Here is a 12,593-nt window from a genome sequence, read left to right as displayed (position 1 = left end):
AGAGCTGAATTTCCATTGCATCTCATACATTCTGACATTTGTGGTCCTTTGAATGTGAGGGCGAGGCATGGAGCCTCATATTTCATCACTTTCATAGATGACTTCACACGTTTCGGTTATGTCTTTCTAATCTCCCATAAGTCAGAAGCATTAGACTGCTTTAGATGATATATAGCGATGGTAGAGAATCAGTTGAACAAAATAATAAAGGCATTGAGAACCGATCATGGACGTGAGTATCTATCGGAGCAATTCAAGGCTCTTTGTGATGAAAAGGGAATTGTACGACAATTAACTATTCCTAGTACTCCACAACAAAATGGGGCAGATGAGAGAAGAAATAAAACCCTATTGGAAATGGTTAGGTCTATGATGGCGCAAGCAAATTTACCTATATCTTATTGGGGAGATGCGTTATTGACTGCTGCCTATATACTTAACCGTATGCCATCAAAATCGATCACTTCCACCCCTTATGAATTATGGACTGGTAGGAAACCAGACTTGAGTAGTCTACGTCAAGGGGGATGTGCAGCTTATGTTCATGATTCTTCCCATAAACATGGCAAATTAGGTCATAGAGGGAAGAAATGTATCTTTATAAGATATTCCGAACATTCCAAAGGGTACGTGTTCATAGGTGAACAAGCTGATGGAAGTGTGACCGAAATGGAGTCACGAGATGTCACGTTCTTGGAGAACAATTTTCCTAATAGAGGTGAGATTGATAAGAACTTCCAATTATAAAAGATGGAAGATCCTGATAACACACCCACTGATGTTGTAGAGGGAAATGGAGATTTACCTCAACACGCAAGATCTAGTGGGAGTGTTGCATCGCCTGATGAATTGAATTCAAGAGAAATTCAATTGCGTAAAAGTAATCGTAAAAGTATTCCTCGTTGTCATTTTGAGATTAAAGGGGAAGCATTTATGATTGCTCAAAAAGACTACGCCGAGCCTAAGACTGTTCAAGAGGCTCTCTCGTCCTCTGATAAGGAAGAATGGAGAAAAGCTTTGGAAGATGAGATGGAGTCAATGAGGGCAAACCATGTCTGGGACTTGGTTGATCTACCACCCAATCGTAAGGCCATTGGAAACAAATGGGTCTTTAAGATTAAGCGAAGGGCGGATGGATCCATTGAAAAGTATAAGGCTCGCCTTGTGGCAAAAGGTTATACTCAACAAGAGGGTATAGACTATGAGGAAATTTTTTCACCAGTTGTAAGGTTTGCCTCAATACGCCTTAGTCTAGCCATCGTTACACATTTGGACCTTGAATTACATCAAATGGATGTAAAGACAGCATTTCTCAATGGAGAATTAGATGAGGAAATCTATATGAAACAACCAATAGGTTTCATAGCTAAAGATCAAGAGCATAAAGTTTGCAAGCTTCATCGCTCAATATATGGCCTTAAGCAATCATCTAGACAATGGTATCTTTGTTTTCATCGAGCAATAATAACTTTTGGTTTCACGATGATCGAAGAAGATCACTGTGTATATGTCAAGTGGTCCAAAGATAAATTTGTGATTTTATCACTTTATGTGGACGATATTCTGTTAGCTGGAAATGACAAGGTTTTGGTTATCACCATAAAAGAATGGTTGTCCTCCAATTTTGAGATGAAGGACATGGGAGAAGCTACTTATATATTAGGAGTTAAGATCGAAAGAGATCGATCAAGGAAACTCCTTACTTTATCACAAGAGTCTTATATAATGAAGATTCTTGAACGTTTCAATATGCAGTATTGTAATCCCATTGATACCCCTGTCATGCAAGGTGAAAGCCTAAGTACTGAGATGTGTCCTAAGACTCCAGAAGAAATCAAAGTGATGGAAACTATTCCTTACGCTAGTGCAGTCGGAAGTTTGATGTATGCTATGATGTGTACTCGACCCGACATATGTTATGCCGTGGGATTGGTGAGCCGATATTAATCAAATCTTGGTCAAGCACACTGGAAAGCAGTGAAGAGGATCCTGAGATACTTGAAGGGCACCATGGACTATCGACTTTGTTACCAAAGGAATGATTTACGCCTATTGGGTTATTCAGATGCCGATTGGGGCGGAGACTTGGATGAGCATAAATCGACTTCTGGATATGCGTTCTTGCTCAATGGAGGTGCGATTTCTTGGAATAGCAAGAAACATACATGCACGACCTTGTCTACGATGGAGGCAGAATTTATTGCATGTTCTGCCGCAGTGCAAGAAGTAGTATGGCTAAAATGTTTCTTGGAAAATTTAGCCACTATCACTGAAGTTCCAAGACCGGTGACAGTTTATTGCGATAGTCAAGCAGCCATTGCCTATGTGAAAGATCACAAGTATCATGGAAGGACAAAGCACATTGACATAAAGAATAACTTCATCAAAGATATTATAGCGCAGAAAGAAGTGATCATGCAATACATTTCAACTAATAGAATGGTTGTTGATCCATTTACGAAGGCCATTCCTAGAGACATATTCTTGACCCATAGGATGTCGCTAGGATTGCGTAGAATGTGATATCTATTATTGTAGAGGATCATTGGTTTATGTATTTGTGGACATATGTATTGTACTTGTTTGTTTATTAATGATTTGATGTTTTAATCAATAAGTACAAATCCACTATGAGACTAGCACAAACACACATATATTATTGAAAAGTATGTAAGCAGGCAATGATTGGCTCACTCACACGAGCAGTCGCCTCAAGTGCTTTAGAAAGCATGTTAGGATGAGACATTATGTACAAATAAATGCTAAAGAGTAAGTCCGGTACATAAAATATGTCGTCTTGATTAGAGTCAAGATGAGGTATGTGATTTATTTATAATAAGATCGAACATGATAGTCCCATAATCATGTATGCCTGTAAGATGCCGAATGCGAGTACTTAATTGGGCGCTATAGAAAGCGAGCTAATATAGCACTCGGGCTAAACATGAGTACGTAAGAAGCATGTGACTATGTTTAGGCTAAGATCTGTATAGTGGATATATTTAATAAATGACATACGGTCTTATAGAAAGAGTAATCCACTATAGCATGTAATTCATACTAAATGTGCATTATACGACCAACAAGGAAATGTGAGTAAAATTATCCCTATTTACTCATCGTGTGAGCCCTTGAGGTAATTTATAATTTACCTCAATTTTTGTGCCCTATGTTACTTCTGACTATGTTCTCGAAGTGAAAGATCAATGTTGCTACTTTAACATGTTACAGGCGGTCATGAATAGATATGGCCTATGGGACATGTCTAGGAAAGCAGTTGTTCTAAAATTGAGAGAGACGTGAATGCGAAGGAAGACTATTGTTGTTTTACTTTTATCACATGTATTTACTGGTCGACCAATTATATTGCCCTATGTGGTTGCGGATGTAATTGTAAATACATGGTATTTTTTAGAATAATCAAGTATAGTCTTTAGGGAATAGGTATACTTGGACTGATGTAACAAAATATGTCTGGGGCACTGTGAGACATCGATTGTTTATTTCTTTTGGATTGTAGCCATTATGTCATCCCTAACAGGTGCATAATTTGAGTTCCCAAGTGTAGGTGTACTCACTGGTTGCACAGCTTATTTGCCAGTATGAATTGTTTTGTAAAGTTGATGAATGTTGAATGCCTTATATTCTTAATAGAGCGCTATCAAGCCCATCATGTCCGAGTAGGAGATGTAGTACTTTAGCTGGTACGTCCATGATGGGGTGCGATTGGATCGCACCATTTGGACTTGATATGCTACGTTGGAAAGACACAATTGAAAGGGTATGAAGGGTGTCATATATAAGTCTTTTGTAGACACTTGTTGGCACCAGTTGGCAGATCATTCGCACCAAAATTTTCTCTCCCTTTCCAAAGAAGAAGAAGGCATTCCATTTTCACTTTTGCAAGAACAATCGGCATTTACGCCGTGGAAATTGGGTGTTTTTATTGTGATTGCATCCAAACTAACGTGAGGTAGTGTTGTTCGTGTTTCATCGGCAATTCAACGTTCGTTCCAGGGCTATTTGCTGTTTGCGCATCGGAATCAGGTAAGTCATCTTCCACCGACTTGAATTCCAACAGATGCAATCACAGGGTTGAAGTGAAGTCACTAGAGAATAAAAGGACGGAGGTTGTGGAGCAACTAACTTGCGATATTCAACTTCTGTTTGAAGACAAGATTGTGACATCATGAGAATATTGGCACAAAACTTTCACAGATGAAGACACATGACTACAACCGCAGGAAAATTGCTCAAATACAGTTATGGCGCAATCCTATAAATACCAATGTACATCTACTGAAAATTCGCCCACACAAACAAACAAATTTACTATGTTTTAGTTATTTTTACTTTCTTGCATTGTACTATCAATTTTCAGACTCACATTGTTAATTAAATTTCAACGTGTTTCTTAGCTGTAGTATTCAAATCCGCATCGCATCATCTTTTATTTTCCGACGTGTATTTTAATCCTAGGTGTCGCGTCATTAATTAAATTATGACTTACATCTTTCCATTCTCAAGCTTCATCGTTAATTAACTTCTGGCATAATTTATTTACATTCAGTTTCATGAAAAGGGCTATATTTTCCGAGTTTTGTCATCAATTAAATTCTGGCAAGGTTTGTATTTGTATAGTTCTATCTACAATAAAGTTATCATTTGTTTTATTATGTCTGAAGTCGCCACAGAACCTATCTCCTTTAATAATTACCTAAGAACACTTTTCAATAAAAGATATTTCGTTACAAGATTAATTCCGACGAAACATAGTATATATGCACACACAACATCAGCAACATTCTTGTTACCCACTAATGTTGAGTACAAACTCTTATGTGATTGATTTATCGATGTCATTTGATTGTTTTTAAATAACCTATTTTTCTCCTACCAAGCTATCAACCCTCATTTGATTGATTTATTAATGTTTTCTTATTTTTTTCAAATTACCAACTTTTCTAATTTGTACTTGTGTAGCTTATCAACGTTTAAGAGTTCCGATAATAAAAAATAAAATAAAAAAGAACGTTTCAGAGTATCAACTCTTAGTATCAAATTAGGAACCTTAATTAGAGGGACTTATCGATCTATATTTGACTGATTCCAAAGCAACTTTTATACTAACTTATCACCTTTATTTGTGTAGCTTAGGCTGCGTTTGGTTGTATTCTTTTTTTTTTGTTTTTAAACACTTTTTCTGTTTTTTTGTTCCTGGGAACAAAAAGGAACAGAACGCGTTTGGGTGCGTTTCTTTCCTTTTTGTTCTTTTGTTCCCTCCTGAACAAAAAAAAAAACAAGAAACACAAATTTTGTGTTTTTTTGTTTCAAAACACTTTTGAGAAACACTTATTTTTCTTTTTTTTTTCTCTTATTTTCTTGTTCTTTTTTTCTTTTGGCCGGTCGCCGGCCTCGCCATGGCCGGCGACCGGCCGACGAGGGACGGCGGCCTCGCCCAGCCACGTGAGGCTCGCCGGCCCCGGCGAGGCCGAGGCTCGCCGTCCCAGCGAGGCCGAGGCTCGCCGTCCCCCCCGGCGAGGCCGAGGCTCGCCGTAGGCGGGCGAGGGTCGGCCTCGCCATGGCTGGGCGAGCTCGAGCTCGCCCGGATCCGCGAGGCCGACCTCGCCCGCCGGCCGGCGAGCCTCGGCCTCGCCGAGCCACCGCCAGCGACGCCGACCTAGCGGTGGCTCGGCGAGGCCGAGGCTCGCCGGCCGCCGGGCGAGGTCGGCCTCGCGGGATCCGGGCGAGCTCGAGCTCGCCAGCCATGGCGAGGCCGACCCTCGCCCCGCCACTCTGCGAGCCTCGGCCTCGCCCGGCGGTGGCCCGGCGAGGCCGCGCCTCGCCCGCCGCTAGGCGAGCTCGGCCTCGCCGGATCAAGGCGAGGCCGACCTCGCGCCGGCCTGGGCGAGCTCGATCTCGCCCGATCCCGGCGAGGCCGAGCTCGCCCGCCGCCGGCGAGCCTCGGCCTCGCCGGATCTAGGCGAGTCGGCGTCGCTGGTGGTGGCCCGGCGAGGCCGCGCCGCCCGCCGGGCGAGCTCGGCCTCGCCGGATCAAGGCGAGGCCGACCCTCGCCGCCAAAAGAAGAAAAAAAAAATGAAAAAAAAAAAAGAAAAAAGGAAAAATAAGAAAAAAATAGAAAAAAATAAAAGAAATAAAAAATTATCCAAATTTACCAAACATGTTTCTGTTTATTTTTTATTCCCGAACAAGTTTACCAAACGCGTTGTTTTGTTCAAAAATTATTCCCCGGAATGAAACACTTTTTCCTATTTACTCGTTCCCCGGAACAATTTTTAAACAAAACACAACCAAACGCGCCCTTATCAACGTTTTAGAGTTACCAACTCTTGTATCAAATGAAAAATCTTAAATTAAAAATCTTAATTTGAGAAAAAAAAATTATATTTTCTTCCATTGAATTTCCCACCAGTCTTAGGTTATCAACTTTTATTTGAGTGACGACAATCGGCTGAATGTCAGCTACGAGCAGCACCTCCTATACTGACATCTTCGATCACATTGGCATACTTCTCCTTTGCCTTCTCCGGCAACAATGCCACCGCGGCTGGGGTCTCGGTCACATCCATTTTTGGCCCCATCTGAAATGTTAAATATTAATCGGTTCTTACTAGAACAACAGTTGCATGTTAGTGAACTTTAGGGTTTTTTTCACGTCCTTTGAAAATGAGTTTTCAGGGCACTGCAAAACTGGAATTCGACCCGCAGTGGGCTTCAAGGAACTGGAGGGCAAGGCTTTTTCTGCAAGTATTTCCAAAGTTACATCTCGTGCCACGATTTATCACATCTGGCTTCCTAGAAATTCTATACTCTAAGACGACGAGATTGTTATTTCGAGCAGTACCAGTCTTTGTGAAGTTTATTGCGGTGCATTTTACAAATTGCATTCCTTGTACCTGCGGGCCCGTTCTGCAGTTATTTTCAAAGTTCCTTGGTGAGCTACGATTCTTCGCATTTGACGTACTAGCAGTCCAAACTCAACAACGGTGATCATCATTTCGTGTAGTTCTATCGTTTTCAAGTTCATTGTAATGTTTGTATTGATCGCACTCCTTGCACTCCTTATGCCTTGGAAAAGCGTAGGAATCGAAGATTCTTGAAACTCAATTCTCTTGAACTGGACTTGCGCAGCTCTTGCTCGTCTCATGAATTAAACTCGCCTTTTTTTTTTTTTTGTGCAATCAAATGATAGAATCAGCTGGCTTTCATACATCAGGCGTCATCTGTCTGATAATAAATTAGCCATCCGTATATAAAATAAAGGATTTGCAATGAAAATAACTCCATTTCTAATCCCCCAGACTACTGACAAGATACAAGCCCACTTCAAGAATTCACATCTCTTGAGAGTTAGAGATGAAAAACCCACATTGCGTCGCTAAATCTGTTGACTTTTGAACTTTGTGCTGCCATTTGCCAGCAAGTTAAAAGGTCATGTCAAGAAATTATTGACAAAAGAATAGCATTAGCCTCACGAGAATAATGTCACTCGTAGTTAATTGGTCTAGGGGTTCCGGTGCAATTGACAGTGTTGAGACGAGGATCCCTTGATCACGAGTCTCCTAAATCTGCTTTGTTTTGGGTTAGTAAATATCTTAAAATTATTGTTTCTGATTGCCGATTTAGGCATGAAATCACGCGAACGCAGCCATTATGATCCAAACTTGCTACAATTTCAAGCCATTCATTCACACCTAATTCACACCTAATCGTTGTTGGAACGTACTAGACATACAAATTGTGTTGTAAACTCTGTCCACTAAGGAAACAAAGCGTACGGCGACCAATCTACCCAGATATTGTCAAAGCCGTATCGAAAATTTAAGCGAGAACTCAGCTACACTAATTTCAAATGTTCCCTGATAGTTTTTTGTTTAAGTTGGTCCTCCGGTTATATAGAAACGAAAATGTTGCTTATTTGGACCGCCATAACTTTAGGTCGTGGACGTATTTCATGCCAAGTAGCTTGAGTCTCTTAAAAGATGTTTGATGTCACATAGGTGATAGGAAACATGTCCTGATATATCTTGGTAATTACTGAATCATGATAGTAATTTGAATATATTTTAACTGATACATCTTATCTACTTAGGAGCACCGGAACATCTTTTATTCAGCATGCAAGGACAACAACGGAATGTAGATGTGTACAGGGCATTGATGAAGAAGAAACAGATGACAAGAAGGAGCTGTCTTGCGTCTAGGTGTTCTGCATGAGCATGACGGCCTCATGCGATGCCATGAAGAGCGTGAAGAAGAGGACTAAAGACCATTTCACATCGATGCTCCCTCCATCTGATGAGCTCCCACCTGATCATAAAATTCACAAACATGAGATAAGTAATCAGAAAATCATCACTTCTCTCAAGGAGAACGAGGGAAATTAAGCCGTCCCGTGGCGCAAATAAATGATGTTTAGCGTGTCCAACACGGCGCATGACACACTGCATCAGTAGGTCACATGATGCCTCCTTCACAAATCAATATGGTCTTCGACAAGGATATGACCACGATACAAATCCTAACGATGAAACTCCCCTTTTTCAACCTCTGCATCTTCTATAAAAGATATTGATCATCCTAGAGAGAGAGAGAGAGAGAGAGAGAAGCACACGTACCAAGTGTGGAAGGTGGCGATCCCACCGGAGACCTCGCCGGAGATAAAGCTGCTCATCAATGGAATGCACAATCTTAGAGAATGTAATCTGACATAACTTATATGCAATAATTGATTGCAAAAGCAGGTGTATATGTTCTTCTTTCTAACGAGTAAAGCCCACATTAGATAAGGAAACTCCGAGCCTACGATGTAGTTTGTGTACGTATGTTGGTCGTTAGTTCTTACCATTGCAGCTGCTGGTGGGCGGCGTCTGGACGTTGCAGGCGGGAGGCAGCTTCAGCGCCTGAGTCTGATTGATGTTCACGCCCAGCGCAGTCGAGAGGGTCCCATTCAGGACATCGCAGAGGCACAGCGGATTCGAATTGACGACGCTCGCGAGCTGAGTGCAGCAGGTCGGCGATGGCACCGAGGAGTTGCCCGTGATGAAACTAAGGCACGGCGACAGGCTAATCAACGCGCTGCTGCAGCTCGTCTGGGCCTCTGCTCCGGCCCAGAGTAGTGCCGCCGCCACGGCAACGAGGGCCATGACAAGCATCGCAGAACGTGGGGCCATCATTGTAGCTGCGGACTAGGATTATCGTCAGGTGAAATTGAGCTGGGGTGGTCAGAAGACTTTGTGTGTCATGTATATAAAGGGAAAAAAGATTGAACTTCTCTATTTGAAAAGCGAGATTTCAGACAAAATTGGTGCAATGGTTACCTGAGTTATTTTTCTCGCTGGTTTACTCTAATTGTCAAATGGAAAGTTGCGAACGATGTGAAGCCAGTTGGCATTGTAGCGGGTCACCTACTTCTTCGATGCCCTTGTAAGCAGGCTGTACATGGTGGACCCTGCAGATTTTTTCATTCGTCTTCCAACGACAAAGTCAGATTTCTTACGTTTGCTTCTCGTCTTGCTTGGCATTGTTTATGTTGCAGTCGAGAAGCTGCTAATAGAATCCAGATATAACCTTTATGAACTGGTTACTGTCTCAATTCATATATGTATGGTCGGCAAGGAGTGTTCAGATATCGACATCTGTATGTACTTATTTAAGCAGTTTGATGATGATTTCATCTGTGCACATCTTTATATCTTGACGTTATCTATGCAATTTGGCTCCCTTTGTTTCGTTGCCAATGGGTCTTCTTGAAGTTTAATACCGGGTCAGCTCTAGGTGGATGCTCTGGATGGAAGAATCGACCAGCTATCTGAAGAATCTGCAGGACTTGTTGGAGACAATTCATGCTTTAGGTGCTGAAATTACAGGTCCATTTAGCAGTGATTCATAGGCCGCCAACAAACTTCTGAACTCCAAAACTCCATTTGGTTGGCTTAATATCAAGAGGGCGAGCAAAATTATGGCGCCAAGAAAAAGGTTACGAGCCGAAACACAAATAATCTGCAGGCTGCATAGTATTGACAATACGCATGGTTCTTCAAATGTAAGTGAATGGACCCAAAAAGTGTAGAAATTATCTACATAAACAACTAATTAATCAACTTCACTCGAAGAAAAATAGATCAGTCTAATTATAATTAGCGACCTTTTGGAATGCCAAATCTTCATTTTTATAATATATTTCAATATAGCAATTTTTAATGAGATTAAGGTATAACCTATCATTTTATAAGTTAAAGAGGGGCCTAGCAAACCTTAATCAATAGTGTATCAATTGAGCTACTTCCATTACGGGCTTCAATTAAATATAATTGCCTACACTTTGCTGTTCAACTAAGCCCGTTTATTAATAGATGTCAAAACCCAATTCAATAAGATCACTTAATATATATTGGAATATCCATTAACCTAATTATTTAAAAATAGAAAATCAATTAATTAATGTAAGCTCATATTATAGGAAATTTCCAACAAAAACTTTATCAGGGTTTCGAGATGGTCGAGGTAATTTATCTAGTTCGATGCTTCTGTTTGGCCTTCACCGTCGCAATTCGCATCACCTAACCGGTGGTGTCTTCACATTGCAAGCGCCTGGAAGAATGTAGCAGAGCGACAACACAGCACCATTATATATAGATACCCCTCTATCAATCTTTTCACATGATTAACCACCGATAATGTGGGATGTTAGACTTCGGTTCCTACTTAGGAGTACATATTCAAGATAGTTTTCCTCCGATACCTTAGGCACAGACGTTATGCTCTGCGACCATTTAATTGGGTAGCATCCATATTTCTGACATTTTAAGGTTCCTACACATTTGTCGCGAGAAATAACGAAGATTCGTACCCTTCAAATGGCTTCGTGATACTTATTTTTTGTCCTCTTTCATAGAACACATCGTTGTCATCCTTTCCTTGTTCGTATCGTAATCCATTTCCATATTGCCTACTTCTATGAAGCACTTATTACTGAAAATCTCTCATTCGATGTAGGTCGCTTATGTAATGATTTATCATAAAGGTTCCTAATAAGATCGACTACTTGATCAGGGATGGATCATCTGCTGACTTCGACAGACATGTTTTTAGAGTTCTAGGCATACCAGAGGAAGCACAAAGCCGTACTAAATATTCAGATGCAAATGGAAATGGTACAAATAGAACCAATGCATAGCACTATATCCAATATAGCAAACAATGAATGGATATCAGAAGCATCCACAAACAGAGTACGCAAGTGCAAATGACACAGAGTGAGCACATGCCAAGTCCCTTCCCCTCTCGCTTAAGACTTGAGAAGACTCGATCCAAATGAAGCCAGCAAGAGCGCAAACGCTAGAGATCCGAAGGACGCTTTGATGCTCCTGCTCGCACTGGTTGCAGCAGGCGTAGCCTTTGATCCTGTTATAGCATCGAACCCCACCAACGAGTTACTACCATTTTATTAAAAAATGGAAAGGACAAAAAGAATCGGTAACGGAGCTCGTAAAGTAAAGCTATTTCGTTAAGAGCACAATTTTATTCATACCTGAGGGAATGTTTGGGGTTGAGGATGCTGCCGGAGTAAGTGGCGTGTTGTCTGATGAATCTGCAGGAGGACTTGTAGGAGAAATTGATGGAGAGGGTGCTGAAATTTTAAGGTCATTTTTAGCGAGCAAATCATCAATTGGTATTCTTACATAAGTGTCGCATATTAGAATAAACAACGAATCACAATTCACATGCACAATGACTGATTTAGACCGTACCATTGCAGAGGCTGGCCGATGGGGTCTTCACGCTGCAAGCCCCGGGGAGAGCCAGAGCGAGGGTCTGATTGATGTTGTACCCAAGCGACGAAACGCCGCCATTGAGCAGCAAGCAGAGGCACTGGGGCTGCGACTGGACGACCGAGTTGAGGGTTGAGCAACAAGTGGAAGATGGTGCAGAGGAATTCCCGGAGACATAGCTCAAGCATGGGGTCAATGTTATCAGCGTTGTGGTGCAACCAGATGTGGACTGTGCTGAGCACGGATGAGCAAGCAACGCCGCAAAAACAGCTGCCAGGAGACCCATCTGCATTCTCTTCGAAGCCATATCGATTATGAAGCAATTTGATTCGGCAAAAGTGAACTAAACAATGCCCACAGAACGTTTTTGTTTCTACTGGACTTGATCTCGATTGCTTTTGGGGAAGGACAAGATGTCTGGAGGGATTTATACAGGAAAGGAATCAGTACAGGCAAGTAGAATTGGTTGCCTCTGGGTGGCCAAACTTCCTAAACAAAGACATTCGTATCATTGAACAGATTACAGAAAGGCATCAACTCATTCATTTTATTTGAGGAGTATCTTTATGTAGGACTTGCAAATGGGCAGTCTGAAAATGATCTGTTCTTGATAACATGAATATTTGTGCGTTCAACATTGGCTCATGCCCAGATGGGTCCTAGGCTCCTGCTGGAGTTGGTTGTTGGTGGATTTGGCTGATGGATGTCAATTATGCTAAAAGATGAAGGTAGAGAGATTCGATAATCAATAGTCATCATTACTAGTTTTGGTACTTTGGGTGGCCTAACTTTTTTTGG

General features: G+C 41.5%; 2 protein-coding genes across 2 annotated transcripts; both read right to left on the bottom strand.

Annotated features, from left to right (window-relative positions):
* Nucleotides 1–8,042: 8,042 nt before the first annotated feature.
* Nucleotides 8,043–9,255, bottom strand: LOC104426652 (non-specific lipid transfer protein GPI-anchored 19-like). The gene is made up of 3 exons (XM_010039780.3): nt 8,867–9,255; nt 8,640–8,687; nt 8,043–8,331 (listed from the first exon to the last, which is right to left on the bottom strand). The coding sequence occupies exons 1-3, from the start codon at nt 9,195–9,197 to the stop codon at nt 8,222–8,224; spliced, it is 489 nt and encodes a 162-aa protein (XP_010038082.2). The 5' UTR covers nt 9,198–9,255; the 3' UTR covers nt 8,043–8,221.
* A 1,879-nt stretch (nt 9,256–11,134) lies between these two features.
* On the bottom strand, nt 11,135–12,291 carry LOC104426650 (non-specific lipid transfer protein GPI-anchored 19). Its single transcript, XM_010039779.3, has 3 exons — nt 11,775–12,291; nt 11,555–11,653; nt 11,135–11,427 (listed from the first exon to the last, which is right to left on the bottom strand). The coding sequence occupies exons 1-3, from the start codon at nt 12,100–12,102 to the stop codon at nt 11,312–11,314; spliced, it is 543 nt and encodes a 180-aa protein (XP_010038081.2). The 5' UTR covers nt 12,103–12,291; the 3' UTR covers nt 11,135–11,311.
* Nucleotides 12,292–12,593: the final 302 nt, after the last annotated feature.

This window comes from Eucalyptus grandis, chromosome 11, assembly GCF_016545825.1.
Source record: "Eucalyptus grandis isolate ANBG69807.140 chromosome 11, ASM1654582v1, whole genome shotgun sequence".
Lineage (NCBI taxonomy): Eukaryota > Viridiplantae > Streptophyta > Magnoliopsida > Myrtales > Myrtaceae > Eucalyptus > Eucalyptus grandis.
Note: the sequence above shows the minus strand (reverse complement) of the source record. Positions and strands in the feature narration are given on the sequence as shown.